This window comes from Nannospalax galili, unplaced genomic scaffold (genome assembly GCF_000622305.1).
Source record: "Nannospalax galili isolate Female #2095 unplaced genomic scaffold, S.galili_v1.0 scaffold110, whole genome shotgun sequence".
NCBI classification, from domain to species: Eukaryota; Metazoa; Chordata; class Mammalia; order Rodentia; family Spalacidae; genus Nannospalax; species Nannospalax galili.
Genome location: NW_008328707.1, coordinates 742,747 through 763,427, shown reverse-complemented (window position 1 = coordinate 763,427; position 20,681 = coordinate 742,747). Strand labels below are relative to the sequence as shown.

The window sequence follows — 20,681 nt, the reverse complement described above, 5'->3', positions numbered from 1 at the left end:
TCAAACGTCCTGGGGCCGGGACTGCACTGATTGCCACCAGCTGCTTTCATGTACACAGCAGGTGCACTCCTTTTCTCTCCACCGGTCAGTTTGCAGATCCCCTCCCGATGTTCATGTCCTCCCACCACGGTACTCTTTCCACCAGCATCCTAAACAGGCCCCATTAGGGGCCCCCGCAGTCCCAGGCCCGAGCTCTTAGTGGCCTGGTCATCCCAAATCCTCCTCCCCTTTCCGGCCGAAGCCCAGAGCGCCCCAGGCCCCGCCCAGACCGCTCGTCACGTGACTGCGCGCCCCGCCTCCGGTCCTGGCTCACGTGATCCCGGCCGGGGAGGAAACGCCTGACCCCGGTGCTCGGCTCCCAGCGTCCTGTCTGCCCGCAGCTCCCCGCCAGCAGCTTCCCGGCCCACGGCCCTAAGTCCCGTCGGGTCCCTCAGCGTGGGCCTCCTCGCAGAATGCCGCCCGCCATGCGGTTTCTGCCCGCGGCCCCGGGTGGGCCCCGGCCCGGCCGCCACCTGCTCGCGCGAATACCTGCCCTACTACTGCCGCTGCTGCTGAGCGGCTGCCTGGGGCTGGCGGGGGTAGCGGCCGCGGCCCGCAGGCCCAGTGTGGTGCTGCTGCTCACCGACGACCAGGACGAAGTGCTTGGCGGCATGGTAACTCTCCCACGGCTGCCCCGCCCCTCCACCTCCCGGCCTGACTCCTGGCTCCTTGCTCATCCCGTACCCCGGGTCCCCCAAGCTGGCTGCCGTGATTCTGGGTGGATGGGCGTCTGTCACAACAGGCCCTCTGCGCGCCGTGATGGACCCTGGGTCCGGGCTTCCTCTTCTGAGCTGACTCACATCCACGCACCACCCGGCGCCTTTGGTCTGCACCTTCCTGCTGCGGTGTGCGTTCACGACTCCGGGATGAACATGTCGGGAGACAGCTGGGGGTGGATGAACGAAAGAGGAGCAAATGGTGGGAAGTGCTCACTGGCCTTGGGAGTTCTCTCTCAATTCAGGGGATCCGAGGCCACGTCCAGCGCCTTCATGCAGGACCTAGGAACTCTGCATCTGTGCCTGTGTGGTGGCTCTAAGTGCTGAACTGAACAAACGTGGTTGGTAGGCTGTCCAGTTATACTCGAGTGTGTTTTGCTTCAGAAAAATTAACCTACCTGACTGAAACATTATTGTCATTTTATAGCTGTCCATTTTCTATCTGATGGGTGTCATGAGATTTCGTTTCTTTTCCAGAGTTACTTTTGCTCTTTGAATTTGACCTTTGGAAACAGCCACACTGACCCCTTTCCAGGTGGATGAAAGGGCTTACCCAAGGCACAGAAGCAGTTAACTCCGCTGGCCCTCTGACCCTGTGTGCATGTCATGTGTGCTTGTCGTGTGTGTGCGGCGCCCTTCTTTCAGTTCTCTCTCTGATTTCAGCTGAGGCTGAAACTGTGAAACTTCTCTAGACCTGTTCCTAACTTTACCTTTGTGGCAAACCCTAGCTCAGTGTTCTCCTAATTGCTGGACCCAACTGGTGAGTTGTGAAATCAGTTTAGTGAGTAGATACCAACATTTGGCTTTCCAGTGAATAAAGCGTGTGTGTACGACATGATAATGCTAGGCACATTGGTGCACTGGATGCGGTGAGAAAGCCTTTTCTAGCTGCCGTTTTCAGTACTTGCATTTCCAGTTTCACCTCTCTTCAGGTATGCTCCGTCCAGCCATAAGTGTGGGGAGAGTCTTTTTCTTCTTCTTTTGCAGTTCTGGGGATTGAATCCTGGGCCTCATGCATGGTAGGCAAGTGCTCTACCTATGAGCTATACCCCCATCCCCTGTAACAAGAGTCTTGATTTAATTTCTCTCCTAGGTTTTACTTTGATTTTGCTATCATTCCACACATCCTTCTGCTCTCAAAGCTTTTATTTAAACAAACAAACAAACAAACAAACACAAACAACTGTGCTCTTGGGGGCTGGAGAGATAGTTCAAGGGCTAAGAGCACTGGCTGCTCCTGCAGAGGACCTGGGTTCGCTTCCCAGCATCCACTTGGCAGCTGACAACTGTCTGTAACTCCAGTTCCAGGGGATGTGATGCCCTCTTTTGGCTTCTGTGGGCAGTGTACATATGAGTGCACTTACATAGTGCAGGCAGAACACTCATACAGATAATTTTTTTTTAAACTTTGTATCCTTGAAGAGAGTTTTGTTTAGAAAAAAAAGATACCTCTACCAGTGATTAAAGTATTCAATAGGTCAAGCCTTAATACTTAACATGGTTGAAAAGAAAATTTATTACTTATTAGATGTTCCCAATTTACTTTCATTCTTACCACAGCTATTGTGTGTATTTGAGGTCTTTACTTTTTAATGATAATCTTTAAAAAAGTATTTAATACCAAAAGAAGGTTCTCTCTTTTTTTTAACTGCATTTTTGTGTGTCTTGGGGTGTGTGTGTGTGTGTGTGTGTGTGTGTGTGTAAGTCAGAGGACAACTTAACCAGAATCTCCACCATGTGGATTCTGGGGATGGAACTTAGGTCCTCAGTCTTGGCAGCAAGCACCTTTTACCAACTGAGCCATCTTGCCCACCCCAGAGTCTTTAAAAGAGGTACTTATTCTGGCCAGAGAAGCCAAAATCAAATGAAGGGAACAAATTAAGCTTAAAGCTTCCAGTACTTGGGTTGGCAATGACCTGAGTTCCATCCCCAGAGCCCACATGATGGAAGGAGAGAACTGACTCTGACCTACCTCCACACAAGTGCCATGGCTCAGGCACCCACACTTACAAAATAAATGAATAAATAAATATAATTTTTAATACATTTTTATTGAATTTTTGTGTATTTCATATACAACATGTTAGTCCTCTTTATACCCACTTTCCCCTTGGCACCCTTCCATAGCCCCCACCCACTGGGTTTCATGTATTCTGTCATTATGTTAAGACCTGTTGAGTCAAGTTAGTGTTCTGTGACGTCCCTCAGCTCAAGTTGATCCCCTGGGGTCTAGTCAACCTATCTTGAATCTTTCCCTTAAAGAAGATCAGCTCTTCCTCACCTAGAAGTAATCAGCTGCCAATAGTTCTTTTGCTAAGATTGGGGCCTCCTGCCCATTTCCACAGTTCTGTGCTGGGTTTTTGTCTACTTGAGTTTGCATAGGTCTTGTGAATGCTGACACTGTTGCTGTAGGTTCATATGTGCAAGGTCCCAGGAGCCCGTAAGACTGTTTCAATACAGTCATGCACGTCCTCCCTGGCTCTTAAAAATCTTTCCACCCTCTCTTCCACAGTGGCCCCTGAGCCCTGGTTTCATTGCCCTCTGTTGCATGAGGGACCTTCGCTGATGGGAAATGTAATTTTTTCCCAAAGCTCCCAACACTTCGGAGGATTCTGACTTTTCTTGCAACCTCTTTCAGAGGATTCTGCCCATTCATTGTCAAATAGGACTGCAAGGGGAAGATCTAAGGCAGTAACATTGTTTGAGAGCCTGCTTGGCACCTTGGTACCAAGGTGACTTATATTTCACACAGCACAGCACCCCCCTTCTACAGAGAGTGTCATCATCTTAAAAAGGAGAAAATAAAACTCGGAGGTAGTTAAGTTGGTGTAATTCATAAGGGGCAAAGCTTGGATGCTTTATGATCCCAAGCACCATGCTTTTTCAGATGTTCTAGAACACTGTGGTACTCTTACCAGATGTTATCACAGATACCCACAGCAGCATATGCACTTGTACTGTAGATCAGAGATTCTTCATGTGGCATTCTGGAATGTTGGCAGTGGGATCATCCATAGCACTTGTTATGTATAAAGCCTGTGTAGAGTGTCTTTATGGAGAGGAATTGAATGGTCTAAAAAGGTTACGCTCCGCTGCTATAGTTGAAAAGTAAGCAGAAGAATCCCCCCCTGCCCCCCCCCACTGTCTCAGGTTAAAGAATTTTATCACTTTACATGATTTGGGTTTCATATGAAGTTTTTCTCTTGTTTTGTTTTGTTTTGAGACAGTCTTAAATAGTCTTGCTGTATAATGTTGATGCCCTTGAACTCCTGCTTCTACCACCTGAGTGCTAGGATTACAGGCATGTGCTACCACAGCCTACTAATGTGGAATTTGTCAGTCATCTTTATCTTGAATTCCATCTTCTTTATAGTCACATCATCTTTAACATTTAACATTTCACTGTATTTTTCCCATGTATCATCTGAGAGACTCTGCTTTTGTTAATTTCCCAGGGAAACTTTCGTTACCATTTTTAAAAGTTTATTTTAGGGGCCAGGCATGGTAGTGCACGCCTTTAATCCCAGCACTCGGGAGGCAGAGGCAGGCGGATCTCTGTGAGTTCAAGGCCAGCCTGGTCTACATAGTGAGTTCCAGGACAGCTGGGGCTACAGGGAGACCCTGTCTCAAAAAGACCAAAAAAAAAAAAAATTTATTTTAGCATAATTATGGTGTGATGGACACACTGTTGTTCACAGAGACACAGGTTGTTCTCTAGAGTAAAGTCATTACTCTAGGAGCCACGAGGAAATGTAGGAAAAGAATGTGTCATTGCTTAAAGCAAGGTGACTGCCATTGTTCAAAGAAAAGTTAGCCATTGAATTATCAGAATCATTAAAACTTTCAGAGCACCTGTACATGGGACCAGGAAAGTAAATGACTTTAGTTTTTCAGGAAGGGATTTTGCTTAGGATGAGTAGAGTTACACATTTGCTCATGTGAGAGTAAAGTGGCTGTTTCTTAATACTGTCATATGGTTTCCACCTGACCAGCCACTGTCAGTTCAGATTAGCATGGACACATATTTTCAGCATAGTGTGGTCTCTTTCTTGAGACCTGTTCAGCTAAGCACAGATTGGTTATCACTTGCATCTCTGTTAACAACATAAAGATTATGGTTATTAATGTAAACTTCTAAATCAAAACTCTGTGAAGCCTGATCTTGCCATTCTTTCCTTTTTCCCTCCTAAACTGTTTCTTCCACACTGGCGTTCTTTTCTATTCCTCTGGCCGGCTTTTTGTTTGCCATTCACTCAGCCTGGAAACATCCTCTCCCAGATCCTTTCATGCACAACTCCTCACTATGGGGCTCTGCAAGCTCCCCACCTGAAGAAGACTTTCCTGACCATCTATCTGAAGTAGCTCACTGCTTTCTTCCCAACACTTGTACCATGCAAACCTGCTTTATTCTCTTTGAAGCATTTATCACTACCTGCAGTGATTGATTGCCTTTAGTTGTATCATGTATCACATCTGCCATTGCCTCGATCAATGTGTGGTATGTGTTATCTTTAACAAATGTGTCACAATCACACAGTATAGTCTTATAAACCAAATATTGTCTAGTTGTTTTTGTACTTATCAGACAACTTGTCCATGTCCTTTCTCCAGTTATATTTCACATTGCTATCTCCCCTTCCAGTGTCTTCACTGCATCTTAGATTCTTGGTTAAGCTGGGGTTTTGTCCCCCACACTGTTCTTTGCCTGAGGTTAGCACCAGTGATGTTTTGAGGAGAGTTGGTGGCAGTGCCTCAGAAGCTTATTAGCACAGGCCTTCCACAGCATTGCTCCTTCCTGGGTTCCAGTTGAGGATCTGCCCATGAAATCATCAAAGCTTGTGTTGAATAAGTTGGAATTGTCATCCTGCTGGGCCTACACATAGCTTGAGTGTATAAATCAATGGGGAAGTTATTTAAATGTTGTTGAAAGTGAGTCTTTTGTTAACCTAGTATATATTTGGAGTATCAGTCTTTAAGGAATTATTCTGAAAAAAATACCAAAGACTGCATTCAATATGTGTCCTAGTTTGTTTCTCCATTGATGTGACAAAATACTCTGACCAATACCAACTTGGGGAGGAAAGGGTTTATTTGGCTTGCATCTCCCAGGTCACAATTCATGAGGGAGCCCAAGGTAGGAACTCAGGGCAGGAGCCTGGAGGCAGGAGCTGGAATGCAGAATCCCCAGTTGCCTCTTATAACCTCTTCCATGGTAGTTTTTGCTGTCTGGAATGTGAACAAAGAATAGTAAACCTTTTATTTGTATTTAAAGAACTGTCTTTCATACTTTTGTCTTCTAGAATGAAGTCACATTTTCTCTGTACTTGTCAGAATCTTAGATTTTTGAATAAAAGATGAAAAGCAAGGGTATAAAGTAATAGGGCTGGGTTTATAACTCAGTGGCACAGTGCTTGCCTAGCATGTATGGGGCCCGGCACTCATCGTCGTCGTCATTATTTATGCTTGACTGTATTTATATACCCACGCCTTTCACCTGGTGAGTGGTTACTTTGAGGTGATGAGTGGTCCTACAGGGTGTTAGTATTGAAAGTGTATGTTTGGGCTCCACCACTGAATGTTTGAGATCTGAAGCTGTCTCTGACCTCAGAACCTTTTTGGCTTTCAGAATCTAAATGTTGTCTTATTTTTCTTCTAAAGAGTGAAAGATTCCTTTTATATTTCCTGCATTGGGGCTGTTTGCAAGTAAGAACAGGACACTAAAATGTATTACCTGATGTCAGCATTGACAGAATAGTGCTATCAGCTGTGAACTTTCCCTTCTTCCTTGCACAGGGTACACCTGACTGTAGCCAGATCTGTTTGGTTCATCTCCAGAATCATAGCTCTGGACTGCTGCCTAGTGTCAGAGCTGACCATTTGGAAGTAAATAATTGAGATGAAACAAGACACAAATTTTGATTTGTATGTTTTGATTTATCAGACATTGTTTAATTTTTTAATTTATAGACACCACTGAAGAAGACCAAGACCCTCATTGGAGAGATGGGGATCACTTTCTCCAGCGCTGTAAGTTTGGAAACCAGTATGAGCTCCTTAGACTGTATATGCTCTAAGAAGAACCACTCACTGTGGGGTTCTAGTACAATATGTTTGGAAGCTTTTGTTGTTGTTTTTTAGTTAAATATCTAATCTGAAGGACTGGGACTCAGTCACAAACCCATGCTTAGGTAGCTTTGTTACACAGCCCAGGGAATGGTACCACCCACTGTGGGCTGGGCCTTCCCGTATAAATTAACATTCAAGACCATCTCCATAGACATGAACTGAGACTCCTTTTTCAGGTGACTCTAGGCTGTGTCAAATTGACTATTAAAGATAACTAGGCCAGGAAAGAAGAAAGACCAGTATAAAAATGACAAGAAGCAGGCTGGAAAGATAGCACAGCTATTAAGAGCACTGACTGCTCTTCCAGAGGACCCAGGTTCAATTCCCAGTACCCACATAGTGGCTAACAGTTGTCTGTAACTCCAGTTCCAGGGGATCTGACGCCCTCTTCTGCCCTCTCCTGGCTTTGCATCACAAGAGTACACATACATACATTCAGGCAAAACAGTCAAAACATAAAATAAAAATAAGTGAATTAAAAAAAAGATGACAGGAGACAGGGCTAAAGAGACAGCTCTCCAGTTAAGAGTGCTTGCTATGCAATCACGGGGACTGAGTACAGCAACCACATAGCAAGCCCAGTGCCCCACTCTGAGGGATCTGGTACCCTTTTCTGGCTTCCTTGTGTGCATCAACATACACATATGTGCATATACTCATGAAGACACGTAAATAACTAAAAATAAGTCTTTTAAAGGAGTTTACAAAATTACAGAAGACAAATGTCTATAAAATGAAGAGGGAGAAGTAGATATGAGAATGGAGAGCATTCCTTCTCACCAGTATTTAAAAAGTCAGTCAGAACTGGGGGTTAGCTCGGTGGTGGAACATATGCTTAGCATGTGCAGAATCCTGACTTTTAATCCCTAGTACCAAAAGAAAAAAAAAAGGCTAAATCCAACTTAGAAGCCCCCCGCCCCAAAAAATAACCCAAGTATTTAACAGGGACAAGTACCTAATGCTAGGTGAATGTGTGCTTGAATTCCTTCCCTTCTGGTGTGAGTATAAGCTAGAAGCTAGTATTAATGTCTGAGAAGTGGCTTGATGATGTGTACGGACATTATTGAGTAGAATAGAGGAGCTTTATCTATAGTAGCTGAGGGACAAAAAAAAACTGTGTCCAGCATATAAAATGATACAAGAACTAAAACTGCATCAGCCTAAAAGTAAACTGCTGCTTCTCCATTGCATTCAACTCAGGTAGCATTCTTTTTTTTTTTTTTAATTTCAGGAACTACTTTTTAAAATATTTATGTATATGTTAAAACATTTAATATATAATATTTAAAATATTTTGTTTTATGTATGTATATCTGAGTAGTTTGTCTGCATATAAATGCACCCGTGTTGTGCAATGCTTGCAGAGGTCAGAAGAGGTGGATCCCCTGGAACTGGACTTATGGATGATTGTTAATCACCATATGGGTGCTGGAAACTGAACCCTGGTCCTCTGCAAGAGCAACCAGTGCTCTTAACTGCTGAGACATCTTTCTAGCCCCCTGGAAACATTTTTTAAGTTAGCATAACAATCAGTAGGTTTCTATTTTGTTCTTGCACATCCCTTCCCCCATCTTCCCCTCTCCTCTTGCCAGTCCCCTTTCCCGCTTCTGTTTTCATGTCACATGTATCCCCACCCCACTTCCTACCCCACGTCTCTTCCATCTCTCATGGTGCCCTTTTCTGAAGTAGCAGTTTATTCAGTTGTTTTTTCTTCCCCTTTGGTGTCTCCTGTGTGTGACTTCTAAGCAGCACTGGTGTGTCATGTGTAAAGAAAGTCTATTTCGTTTCCATGAGAAACTGAAATTGGAGTGTTAAGCACTTTCCTTTCTCCCCTGTGGAACAGTAAGAAATCCATCTCTCTAGTATAACTATTGCCCTTGTGCTTCTTTTCTCCCTGTAGTATGTGCCAAGTGCTCTTTGCTGCCCCAGCAGAGCCAGCATCCTGACTGGGAAGTACCCACACAACCATCACGTTGTTAACAACACTCTGGAGGGAAACTGCAGTAGCAGGTCTTGGCAGAAGATCCAAGAGCCAAACACTTTCCCAGCCATCCTCAGATCATTGTGTGGTTATCAAACCTTTTTTGCTGGGAAGTATTTAAATGAGGTATGTTGTGATCTGCTCCTCCTACAGCAGCTTTTTAAGTGTGAATTAGTATAATTCCTGCCAATTACTTTTCACTGTATCAATTCATGTTGCTAAAGGGTTTAAGGTGCATAATTGTTTTTTGCTGTTCTGCCCATCAACTGAACACATTTCCAGGATTTATGCTTTATCATTATTCTTCCTTTACATAGCCCTAGAAGCATTTATGTAAAGACTTCCCCCATCTGCTGCCTCTTCCCTATTTTCATCAGTGATTCTGCTGATCATATGGCAGTCACAATATCTTTGTTTCTCTTTCCTCTTTTAGGATCTAGTGGGGGAGGTTTTCCTCCCCAACTCTTTGCTCAGGTTTCTTAAAATCAATTATTTTTTAATTATATTAACTTAATGTATAACTCCTTTTCTGACCTAAAAAGTGAGGACAGTGGAGAGATGTAAAGAGGCACTGCCCAGTGCTCAGTGGGGCTGTCGACATATATAGCTAGGTGTTTGGTGTACTGGCCTCGTGGGCCTGCCAGCACAAGGTTTCATGGTCCCTAGTCCACCATCTTGCTCTTAATTTTTTAGTCAGAGTCTATGCTTAAAGGAGATGGTACATTTGGGAGTGTTTGGGATTGCCTTCTGACAGTAGTTAAACGGGGGTACAGGATGAAGAGAAGGTACACATTTCCTTACATACTTTTCCTGTCATTGCTAGAGGTCTTAATAGCTGATCTGAATTTTCTTGTTCCCTTCCCATTAATTGAGGAAATCTGCAACTTGTGGGTTTGAAAGAAGATGAGTCAGCTTGAAAGCATCCTAAGTAGGAAACTTCTCCATTGCAGGGTTGGGATGGTGGGTCATAAAGGGAACTTACTCGCCTTGGAACATTGAAGGTCATCTTCTGTGTATATAATGAGGAGAAACCTTCTAAAGTATAGAGATAGTTTTCAGAGATTAAATTCTGCCTTAAGCAGACAATACTAAACTTTACCTAGCTGGGGAGAGTATCCTGTGGTTTCTCCACTTCTAATCACCAGATAAGCTGAGCTTCAGAAGAGAATTTCATCAGGAAGAATAGGCAGTCAGATTATCTTGGCTATTCCTGGCCACAGGTCAGTTGGACTACTGAGTCTGTGCCATTGCAGTTCAGGGCTCACCCCATGAATACGTCCCATGGAGTAGGCCAGATGGCTTTGCAGACCACACGTGTCTTGGAACTATATGACACTGCCATATATCAGGAAAGCAGCTGTAGACACTCCATGAGTGAATGAACATGACTATGTTCAAACAAAACTATCAGCACTGAAATTTTAATTTCTTGTAACTTAAATTTCACAAGATATTTTTCTTTTGACTGGTTTTGTACATTTAAATGATTAAATTCTTAGCATACTGGCCATTCAAAATAGCTGGCAAGACAGATTTGGCACAGTGACCTTAGTTACCAACTCCTGCTTAAGAAATTTCTTGGGCTGGGTGTGGTGGCACGTGCCTTTAATCCCAGCATGGAGGCAGAGGCAGGTGGATCTCTATGAGTAGTGCAAAGTCAGGCTGGTCTACATAGTGAGCTTCAGACCAGCTGGGGCCACAGGGAGACCTGTCTCAAAGACCGAAAAAAAAAAAAAAAAAAAAAAAAGATTTTTCTTGGTTTATAAATTTTTTTCCTTTTTGCCTAGTTTTTGTTTTTGGGCAAATTGGCCCCTGTTTTTTTTTACATCTTCGTCATTCTCCCTTCTGTTTCAGGGACTATTCTGTACAACTTTTATTCTCCCCAGAGACCTGTCTCAAAAACCGAAAAAAAAAAAAAAAAAAGAAAGAAATTTCTTGGATTATAGAATTCTTTACTTTTTGACTAGATTATGTGTTTGGGCAAATTGGCACCTGTTGTGTTTCAGGCCCTGGTCCTGGTCTGAAGAGTTTCTGAGTTGCCTGTTTCTTTCTGGTCTGGTTGTGTCTGAGGAGTTCTAATGTCCTACTTGGCTGTCTTTTCAGTATGGAGCCCCAGATGCAGGTGGACTGGAGCATGTCCCCTTGGGCTGGAGTTATTGGTATGCCCTGGTGAGTGATTATTGAAGTATGTGACAATTAGATACAGCTCAAAGATGCAAAATATGTTTAACCCAGTTCTGATACCGACATGAGCTTGCTTTATGACGAACTATTTATCTCCTTAATGGAAAGTCTGTTGGCTGGTGAGTCACTCCTTTCAAGATTTTTTTTCTGTCATTAGTGGGTATAGCGGTATAGTTTACTGTTCTTCTGATCCACTTCTGGCTTTTAAAGTAGGACAAATTAATGAAACTATGCTAATCTATGATAATGTCCTCCACAAACCTATTCAGTATTGACTTGAGTTATTGCCTTTCTCCTGTTTTATCGCTCTTTAAACAGTACAATTTAGCCCAACTTGAGTTCAGGCTTTCGATTTGTGTGCTGACCTCAAATTTCCCTTCCTCTTTTATGTAGGAAAAGAATTCTAAATACTATAACTACACTCTTTCTATCAATGGGAAGGCTCGAAAGCATGGTGAGAACTACAGTGTGGACTACCTGACAGATGTGCTGGTGAGTTGCTGAGGCTTGGAAGCCATATTGCAGCTTTACCTCACACTTGATTGAATACTCTGTTTAAAAAATGCCTAATCTAGTTTATATCAGGAAACAGAAATGTGTAATGGCCTGGTCTATCTGCCAGAGAGTATCTCCATCTAATTTTAAAACTCTAGAGGGCGTTTTTCTTTGTATATAAGCTAGACTCATGTTCTCATAATTCAGCAACAAATCCCTCTTCCAAGAGGTAATATCTGAGGTTGTGGAGATTATCTCACAGAGTTCTACCTAATAGGTGTCACACTGATGACCCCAGTTATATTCACGAGTTGTAAGATAGCAGCTTCACAGGCCTTGTGCGAGTGAGACACAAGGGCGAGGGAGTTCTTTGCGGGGGGGGGGTGTATATGCATTTCTGAAGTCACATGGGATCCTCCTGCCCTGACATGTTTTTAACAAAACCTTCTACACAGCATTTATTCACCAACATGTAGTAAAGCAGTTGTTCTGTGGTAAGTAAGCAAAGTCCGGTTCTGTGGAAGGTGACCTCATGGCAGGAAATTTCGTGCTTACTGTGGGTATTTGACTAAGTATACATGCTCATGTGTTGCTTCATTAGGTGGTGAGCACTTAGACTAATAAGAAAGGGCAAAGGAGCTAGTATATAACATTTAAGCAGGTGAGGAGAAGGTGAGAGTGGTCAGTACAGATGAGGGAAGACTGTGCTACAGGCAAGGGGAACACTCCATATGAAGCAGAGGGAACAGAAGTGTGCCTGGTGTACTGGAGAAGCTGTAGAGCTGGAAGCTAGTGGATGGAAAAGTGATAAACAATAGATAACCCTCTTGAGTTAATGTTGGGAAGAGGTGAAGGTGTGAATCAGTTCGAATAGTGAAAAACCTCCTTTCACCATGTTGGTCCTGAGGATCGAACCTAGGTCATCAAGTATGGTGGCAAGTGCCTTTACCTGCTGAGCCACATCAACAGCTCTCTCAACATTCTTTAAGGCATCAAATGTCTATATTCTAAGCTTCATTATTATAAATGAATAATAAATGGCCAAATTACTATTTCTTTCTGTGTAGGTAACCCTAACGATCACTAGATCCTTTAAAGTTAGGAACTCATTTGCTTTTCTTATGATGCTAAGGTTCTCTGGTTTTTTAAAGCATTGCCCAAACCATATGTTTTATGCCAACAGTGTGCTTGTACATGACCATGAAATGAAAGCACATACGAGATTAATAGCCAGCCTGACCCCACATGCTCTCTCTGTCCACCAAGAGAAACTTATATATTGGATACTCAGTTACCAGGCAGGGAAGGAAATGACAAATCTTTATGTGTGTCAGGCTAATGTCTCCCTGGACTTCCTGGACTACAAGTCTAACTCTGAGCCGTTCTTCATGATGATCTCCACTCCAGCGCCCCATTCACCATGGACCGCTGCACCTCAGTACCAGAAGACCTTCCAGAATGTCTTTGCACCAAGAAACAAGAACTTCAACATCCATGGAACGGTAGGCTCCCTAAGCCTTTAAGCCACCATTTGCTGTAGTTAGCTGGTCAGGAAGCCAGGCGCCTTTGAGTGGATTTGCTCTCAGTGTCTTTTCAAGGTACTACTGTACCTGTCTCTGGTGAAATAGGTAATATAAATTTGCTTCATGGATACTGATAAGCTTCCTGCAGCCCACCCAGGGAGCAGCTGGAGATGCCAAGGAATGGTAAACAGCGCCATTGTCCCCAGGCTCCTCTTTCCTGGCAGTAGGTAAGACATGTCCCTACAGAATGAGTTGTGCCCAAAGCAGCCTTGCCTAGTGACTCTCGTTGGCCCAAGGCATAGGAAGAAGAGAGGTGGCTGAGTGCAATCTGGTTAAAGGGAAGTAGGATGGACTCGTGAGGTATCAGTGTGATGAAAGGCCACAGCCCCAGCAGTTGCTGCATCAGTTCAGTTCTTCTAAGTTTTACCTAGTAAGTTACTCCCTTGTCCTCTAGTTTCCTACGCAAGGTACCAAGTGCCCAAGATCCTGAGAAATCCTGTCCTAAAACTTGAAGTCCAAACATGATGGGTCCTTCTCACTTAAATACAAGTCACGTTTTTAGCAACAAAAACATTTCCATATACCATTCTCTCCTGTCTGTATACCATCTCTTCTCCCAAATGATGTTCCTCAAAGCATTCTTCAGTTAATAGGTGATACTTCCCTTGGCTGGGAGTGTAAGCAGGCCTTCACTGCCTGAGTCTGTTACCCAGAAATCATAATGCTTGTAAGGTATAGAAAAAATGAGATTTGCAGTTAAACCCAGTAGTATCCATTTCTGTTTACGAAATGATCAAGATGTTTACTTCTCCTGTTTTTCTTCCCAAAGTAGGTCGTAATCCTTTGTATCAATTAGCAAGAAACATCTAGCATATTACTTGCCACACTACAGGCATGTGCTTGCTAAAGGGATTGTGAAACTGTCTTTTTTGTTTATTCGTTTATTTTGTTTTTTGGGGTTTTTTTTTTTTTTTTTGGTGGTTTTTTTTGAAAAGTTTTCCCTGTAGCCCCAACTGTCCTGGAACTCACTATGTAGACCAGGCTAGCCTCACAAAGATCCACCTGCTTCTGCCTCCCAAGTGCTGGGAATAAAGGCGTGCACCACCATGTCCAGCTTGGTTTTTCTGTTTTTTGTTTGTTTGTTGTGGGTCTTTTGAGATAGGGTCTCCCTGTAGCCCCAGCTGGCCTAGAACTCAATATGTAGACCAGGCTAGCCTCAAACTCACAGAGATCCACCTGCCTCTGCCTCCTGAGTGCTGGGATTAAAGGTGTATGCCGCCATGCCCAGCTGTAAAGTGGTTTTTAAGCTAGAGGACATTCTCCATTGTTTTCCAGAAAGAGTTAATAGAAGTTACTAGGACCAATAATATAGGAGGCTTTGGGTTAAGTAAGTCACTCTGCTACCTAACTTTTCAGAGTTAGGTGTGATCTAATGTGCATTTCCAACAGGAGGATATGTTTAATATAGCATCTCTCAGACTTACCAAAGAACAGTTTGAGGAGCATAGTTTGGAAGGGTAGTACCTTAAAGTTTTGTGAGTACACAGAGAATCAATAGTATATGAGAATGCTTTTGTTGTTTGAAAAATGTGGCTTTGTCAGGCATAGTGGCGCACGCCTTTAGTCCCAGCACTCCGGAGGTAGAGGCGGGTGGATCTCTGAGTTTGAGGCCAAAGTGATTTTTTAAAAAATATTTTACTATTTTTATTTTATGTGTATGAATGTGTTGCCTGCATGTATGTGAGTGCATCTGTGTTGTGCAATGCTGCAGAGGTCAGAAGGGGGCTCCAGATTCCCCTAGAACTGGAGTTAAAGATGGTTTTTAGCTGCCATGTGGGTGCTGGGAATTGAACCTGGGTCCTCTGCAAGAGCAGTCAGTGCTCTTAACCACTGAGCCAACTCTCCAGCCCAAATTTTTTTTTTTTTTTGAGCCAGGCAGCTGGCCTGGAACTCACTATGTAGACCAGGCTAGCCTCGAACTCACAGAGATCTGCCTGCCTCTGCCTCCCAAGTGCTGGGATTAAAGGCATGCACCACCACACCTGGCTAAAGTGACTTTTATTTAAATGGAAAGGCCCCTCTACATTTGCACTTAAATCACTCTAATAGGATTTTTTTCCTGGCATATCCGTCTCTTGGACTGGTAGATAAATGAAAAGGAGTGACTTAGTAGGCAAGACTTAGAGGAACATAAAGTTAGTATTTGCTTATTTGTAGCTATAGTTAGCAGTAGGATCACAGTAATCAATTTAATCTCTTTTAAAAATTTTTTAAATTTAATTTTTTTTTTTATGTGTAAGAATGTATTGCCTACATGTATGTAAGTGCACCCATGTCATGCAATGCCTGTGGAGGTCAGAAGAGGGCATCAGACTCCCTGGAACTGGAGTTGATAGGTGGTTGTTAGTCACTGTGTGAGTGCTGGGAATCGAACTCAGAACCTCTGCAAGAGCAGCGAGTGCCCTTCTCTGCTGAGCCACCTCTCCAGCCCCCAATTTAATCTCTTCAAGCTAGTAATTTCCCAGTGACATTCAGCCTGAGACTCTTATTGCTGCTGCTAACAGAAGAGAGGAAGGTGTTTCTAGTGGGAAGCCAGCAGAGCAGTGGGGTTCATCTGACAAGCTGCTTTTATAGGAGCACAGGGGGAGGGGAAACAGTCTGAACCTGCTTCAACAGGTTCCAGGTAGTAACTTTCTGCTAGACTATGAAATGATCCTTTTACTATCTACTCTCATTATTTAGTAGTTTGATTATGGTGACTTGGTGTTAACATATGTTTTTCTTCTAAATTTTAGAACAAGCACTGGTTAATTAGACAAGCCAAGACTCCAATGACTAATTCTTCAATACAGTTTCTAGATAATGCATTTAGAAGAAGGTAAGAGCTAGTACTCTGTTCTCAGCTTGAGTGGTTTTGAGAATGGGGACTGGGTCGTTCTCTTACCTTTGAAACAAACTGGAAGCAGGTGAGTGGGAGTTGCTTAGGGCATCTGCCACCTCAGAAGCAGGGAGGCACAAGGGCACAAGGGCACCTTTGGATACCATGACTAATTAAACCAGCCATTGAAATTTTTTTCATTTTTGTTTTATTTTATGTGTATGAGTTTTTTGCCTGCACATATATAAGTGCACCATGCATGCAATATTCACAGAGACCAAACACAGCAATGGATCTCCTGGAACTAGAGTGGTGCTGGGAACCAAACCCAGATCCTCTGCAAGAGCAGCCAGTGCCCTTAACTTTTGAGCCACCTCTCCATCCCTTAAACCAGCTAATTTTTTAAAATATTATTTTTATTTTATGTGCATGAGTGTTATGCCTGCATGTAGGTAAGTGTACCCGTGTCGTGCAATGCCTGTAGAGGACAGAAGAGGCCGTTGGATCCCCTGGAACTGTAGTTATGGACAGTTGTTAGCTGCCATGTGGGTTCTGGGATTCGAACCTAGGTCTTCTGCAAGAATAGTCAGTGTTCTTAACCGCTGAGCTATCTCTCTAGCCCCCCAAACCAACTAATTTTATGACTTGTTAAAGAATATTGCAAACTTGAACCTTTTGGTTGAATTTTTCCCATTCTTAAAGAAAAAGTCACTTAGAAATAAGCCCAAAGAATGAGGAAAAGAGTTGTCTTTGATGTTTGGGATTTCAAGAAGTCCTAAGTCAATTTTCAGAATTCCACTACTTTCTCTATTTAGTTTAAGGCAGACGTCAGTAAACATTTTCTGTAGAACCAGATAATAGCAACAACAAATGTGGTAAGCTTAGGGGCCATGTGTCCCAGCACAAAAGCCTCAGGCAATATGTTAATACTGCTTTGAACCAAGAAAACTATAAAAACAGACAGCAGGGAAGTTTTGGACTGCTGGTTACAGGACAATGCCTAGAGTTTAGACTATTGAACAGTATTTCAGCACAGGCTTAATTTCAATGAATCTGTAGTAATCTGAACTGAATTGACAATTTTCTCTTCTGATTCTCTCTACTCTCATAGACATTGGCTGTAAAACATTAAAGCTAGCTGACTGTAAAAAGCCTAGCTTCTCTCTTTGGAAAGAGCTTTTGAAATTAATTATTATGTTATAGAATTTTCTTGTCTGCATTTTGCAGTGACAGGACCTGGGAACAAACTTGAGATTTGAGCATTTAGTGTTTGCTTTATTAGGATGAGTCTGGTTTTGTTCAGCCATTGTCCCTGAAGTCCCATGTCCTCCCTCTGTTCACATCCAGGTGGCAAACTCTACTCTCGGTGGATGATCTTGTGGAGAAGCTGGTGAAGAGGTTAGACTTCACTGGGGAGCTTGACAACACATACATCTTTTATACCTCAGACAATGGCTACCACACAGGTGAGAGGCAGGATCAGTACTCCTGTCATCTTTGAGAACACATCTCCTTTCCCACCCAGTTGGTAGCCCTGTAGGAGTCCAGGGCTGTTCAGCTATGGACTTGCCAGATGGAGGTTCCTCCCCTCAAGACTCCTCAGGTTAGAGGACCACAGTATTCCCACCAGAGAAACCAGCCTTCATTATTTACTGTTTTAGGTGCTAACTGGCCTTTGACCAGGAGCCAGGAGGGAATTCAGTGGGTTAGAGACAAGTGTTCTGGAAAACGTGAGAAGAATTCATTTTTAAGGACAGTAGAACTTTGTGAATAGGGCTAAGAAATTGTAGACAGGAAAACAGCTGTCTTGCAGACAAAATCTACTGATTTGGGAAGTAATTCTGGTTTTTGAAAACTGCATTACGATGGCATATTTCTGACTTTCATCCTTCTTACTTGGCCCTCCTAAGTTAAAAACAAATGTTTCCTATTTTCCACCTCTATAAATTTCCACTTGAATTAGCCTGAGACTTGTTTGCATTAGAACACATTGGTTCAGCATTTAATATATCGTTGTGGATTTTGTTTTGTTTCGTTTTTGAGACAGGGTCTCCCTTTGGCTCTGGAACTCATGTAAAAAGAGATACTCTTGCCTCTGCCTTTCAAGTGCTGGAATTAAAGGCTCCAACATGGCCAGCTTTTTTCTTTTTTTCTTTTTTCTTCATTGTGGGTTTTTTTTAATGTACAAAGTAGGAACTAGTATATCTGGATGTGATGGTATGCACCTATAGTCCTAGATATTCAGGGGCTAAGGCAGGAGGATTGCTTGACATAGAAATTTGAGGCCAGTCTGGCAAACATAAATCCTGTCTCTTTGGGCAGGGGTGTGGGGAAGACTAGTAAAATAACTTTCCTGTCCATCATTCTGCTCGGATCTTCAACTACACATAGCTGCTCTTTGGGGTTTTGTTTTGTTTCTGAATTTATTTTTATTTTTTCATGTGTATGAGTGCATTGCCTGCATTGCCCATGGAGGACAGAAGAGGGCATCAGAGCCCCTGGAACTGGAGTTTTATACAGTTGTTAGTTACCATGTTGGTGCTGGGATTTGAACCCAGGTCTTCTGCAAGAATAGCCAGTGCTCTTAACCACCAAGCCATTGATTTTTTTTGTTTGTTTTTTGGTCTTTTTGAGACAGTCTCAGCTATAGCCCCAGCTGGCTACAAACTCAGTAAGAACACTGGGTTGGCCTTGGACTCACAGAGACCCACTTACCTCTGCCTCCCAAGTATTGGGATTAAAGGTGTGCACCAACACACTGCCCAAAGCATTTATTTTTTTTTTTTTTTTTTTTGTTTTTTTTTTTTTTTTTTTTTTGAGACAGGTTCTCCCTCTAGTCACAGCTGGCCTGGATTCACTATAGAGACCAGGCTGGCCTTGAATTCAGAGATCTGCCTGCCTCTCCCTCCCAAGTGCTGGGCCACCACACTTGGTGTGATTTGATTTTTTGAGACAGGGTCTCTATGTAGCTAGCCCTGGTTGGTCTGGAACTCACTATGTAGACCAGGCTGGTCTCAAAATCACAGAGATCAAACCCAGGCCCTTACACATGCTAGACAGGCATTCTACCTCTGAGCTGGTTCTTTGAATCAGGGTCTCACTCCATCTCTCAGGTTGGTCTTAAACTCATGATCCTCCTGCCTTCGTCTCTGGAGTGCTGGGATTACAGCAGTATTACCATTACACCCTGCTGTTTTTCTGAAGGTTTTTGAAGGAACTCCCACATCTGAACATGCATGTGCATCTAATTATGAGGTATCGAGAGCCAGATAAAAGCTACATACTACCTTTTCTTCTGAGGTTTCTTGTCTCAGTTGTTACCTTTAGAACACTTCATATTCTGGATTTAGCTAATTACTGCCTTGTAAGGCCTTCCTTGTTCATTTCTACTTGGCCTCTCCTGTAGATTGGTAGTGAGCTCTAGAGATGTGATCGAAGCAGCAGCATCAGGCAGGAAGGCTTCCTCAGCAATGCTGCTGCAGTCTTCTTTGCATCGCATCATGTTGTAAGGCCCACAGTGTCTGGCTTCCCCACTTAGGGAGTGCCAATGTTGATAGATGGATCAGTTGATTTAAAAATTTTAAAATTGTTGCTTAAATCTGTTAGTCCCTCACATTAACATCTGCAAAATAATTATAACATTATTATAATTATGTCCTTATTCATGTATTTAAGAATTCTACAGAACCCTGTCCACACCAGTTGGCTTTGCACTGCAGTTCATTCAGGAAAGGCAGGGTATGTTTTTCTCCTTGTATTTGGCAGTGTTTGCAGTGATACCATTCTCCTGGCATCAGGTCAAATATGCATTAATTAGTATGTATTTGTCTTCATTCCTTTCCGGACATTATTATTGCTCAGTCTGTTCTGTTTAGACCAGGTAGTCCTTCTTATTTATCTGGAGAAGGTAAACTTCATTGTTTTCCCTGCTTTGTGCTTATAAGAGACCCAGGTAAGTTTAAGCTTTGTTTTTGTTAAATGCATCCATCCTGGCTCCACATTTACTTTATGCATTTTGTTTTCAGGGCAGTTTTCTTTGCCAATAGACAAAAGACAGCTGTATGAGTTTGATATCAAAGTTCCACTATTGGTTCGAGGACCTGGGATCAAACCAAACCAGACAAGCAAGGTAGGTGTCTGACTGCGAGGCTGGTCCTGTGTACAGGTAGGCACTTGCCTGAGACAGCTGCGTGGGTTCCTCCTCCTGAGGATGAAGGTTGGTGGGCATATACTCCGTGTTTATGGAGAGCCTTGGAAAGAGCCTTTTTTTTTCCAACTGTCTGCTACTGCCTATGAAATGTATTTTTACTGCCATATATATATGTCACATCAGCATGTGTAGCTTTGGTTTGTCTGTAGAGTTTTACTTACCCTGTGTCAGTGACTCTGAACAGAGGGTACTCATCAAAATCACTATTTGAGGGCTGGAGAGATGGCTCAGCAATAAAGTGTACTTGTTATTCCATTCTAGGGAATCTGACATCCTCTTCTGGCCTCTGTGGACACTGTATGCACATGGTATACTTAAATAAATGCAGGCAAAATGCTCATACACGTAAAATAAAACTAATAAAATATTTTTTTAAAAATCACCATCTGAAGCCAGGTGTGGTGGCCTTTAATCCCAACACTCGGGAGGCAGAGTCAGGCGGATCTCTGTGAGTTTGAGGCCAGCCTGGTCTCCATGGTGAATCCAGGACAGCTGGGGCTACAGTGAGACCCCTGTCTCAAAAAGACAA

At 43.1% G+C, this 20,681-nt stretch overlaps 1 protein-coding gene across 1 annotated transcript in view; it reads left to right on the top strand.

Annotated features, from left to right (window-relative positions):
• Nucleotides 1–302: 302 nt before the first annotated feature.
• Nucleotides 303–20,681, top strand: part of Gns (glucosamine (N-acetyl)-6-sulfatase) — a 45,193-nt gene continuing 24,814 nt past the window's right edge. The window contains exons 1-9 of the mRNA XM_008829013.3: nt 303–653; nt 6,723–6,782; nt 8,782–8,988; nt 10,966–11,031; nt 11,440–11,538; nt 12,876–13,043; nt 15,860–15,942; nt 17,290–17,408; nt 19,968–20,071. Of these exons, the coding sequence (XP_008827235.1) occupies nt 453–653; nt 6,723–6,782; nt 8,782–8,988; nt 10,966–11,031; nt 11,440–11,538; nt 12,876–13,043; nt 15,860–15,942; nt 17,290–17,408; nt 19,968–20,071 (1,107 nt within the window). The 5' untranslated portion in view covers nt 303–452. The remainder of the gene's footprint in view (nt 654–6,722; nt 6,783–8,781; nt 8,989–10,965; nt 11,032–11,439; nt 11,539–12,875; nt 13,044–15,859; nt 15,943–17,289; nt 17,409–19,967; nt 20,072–20,681) is intronic.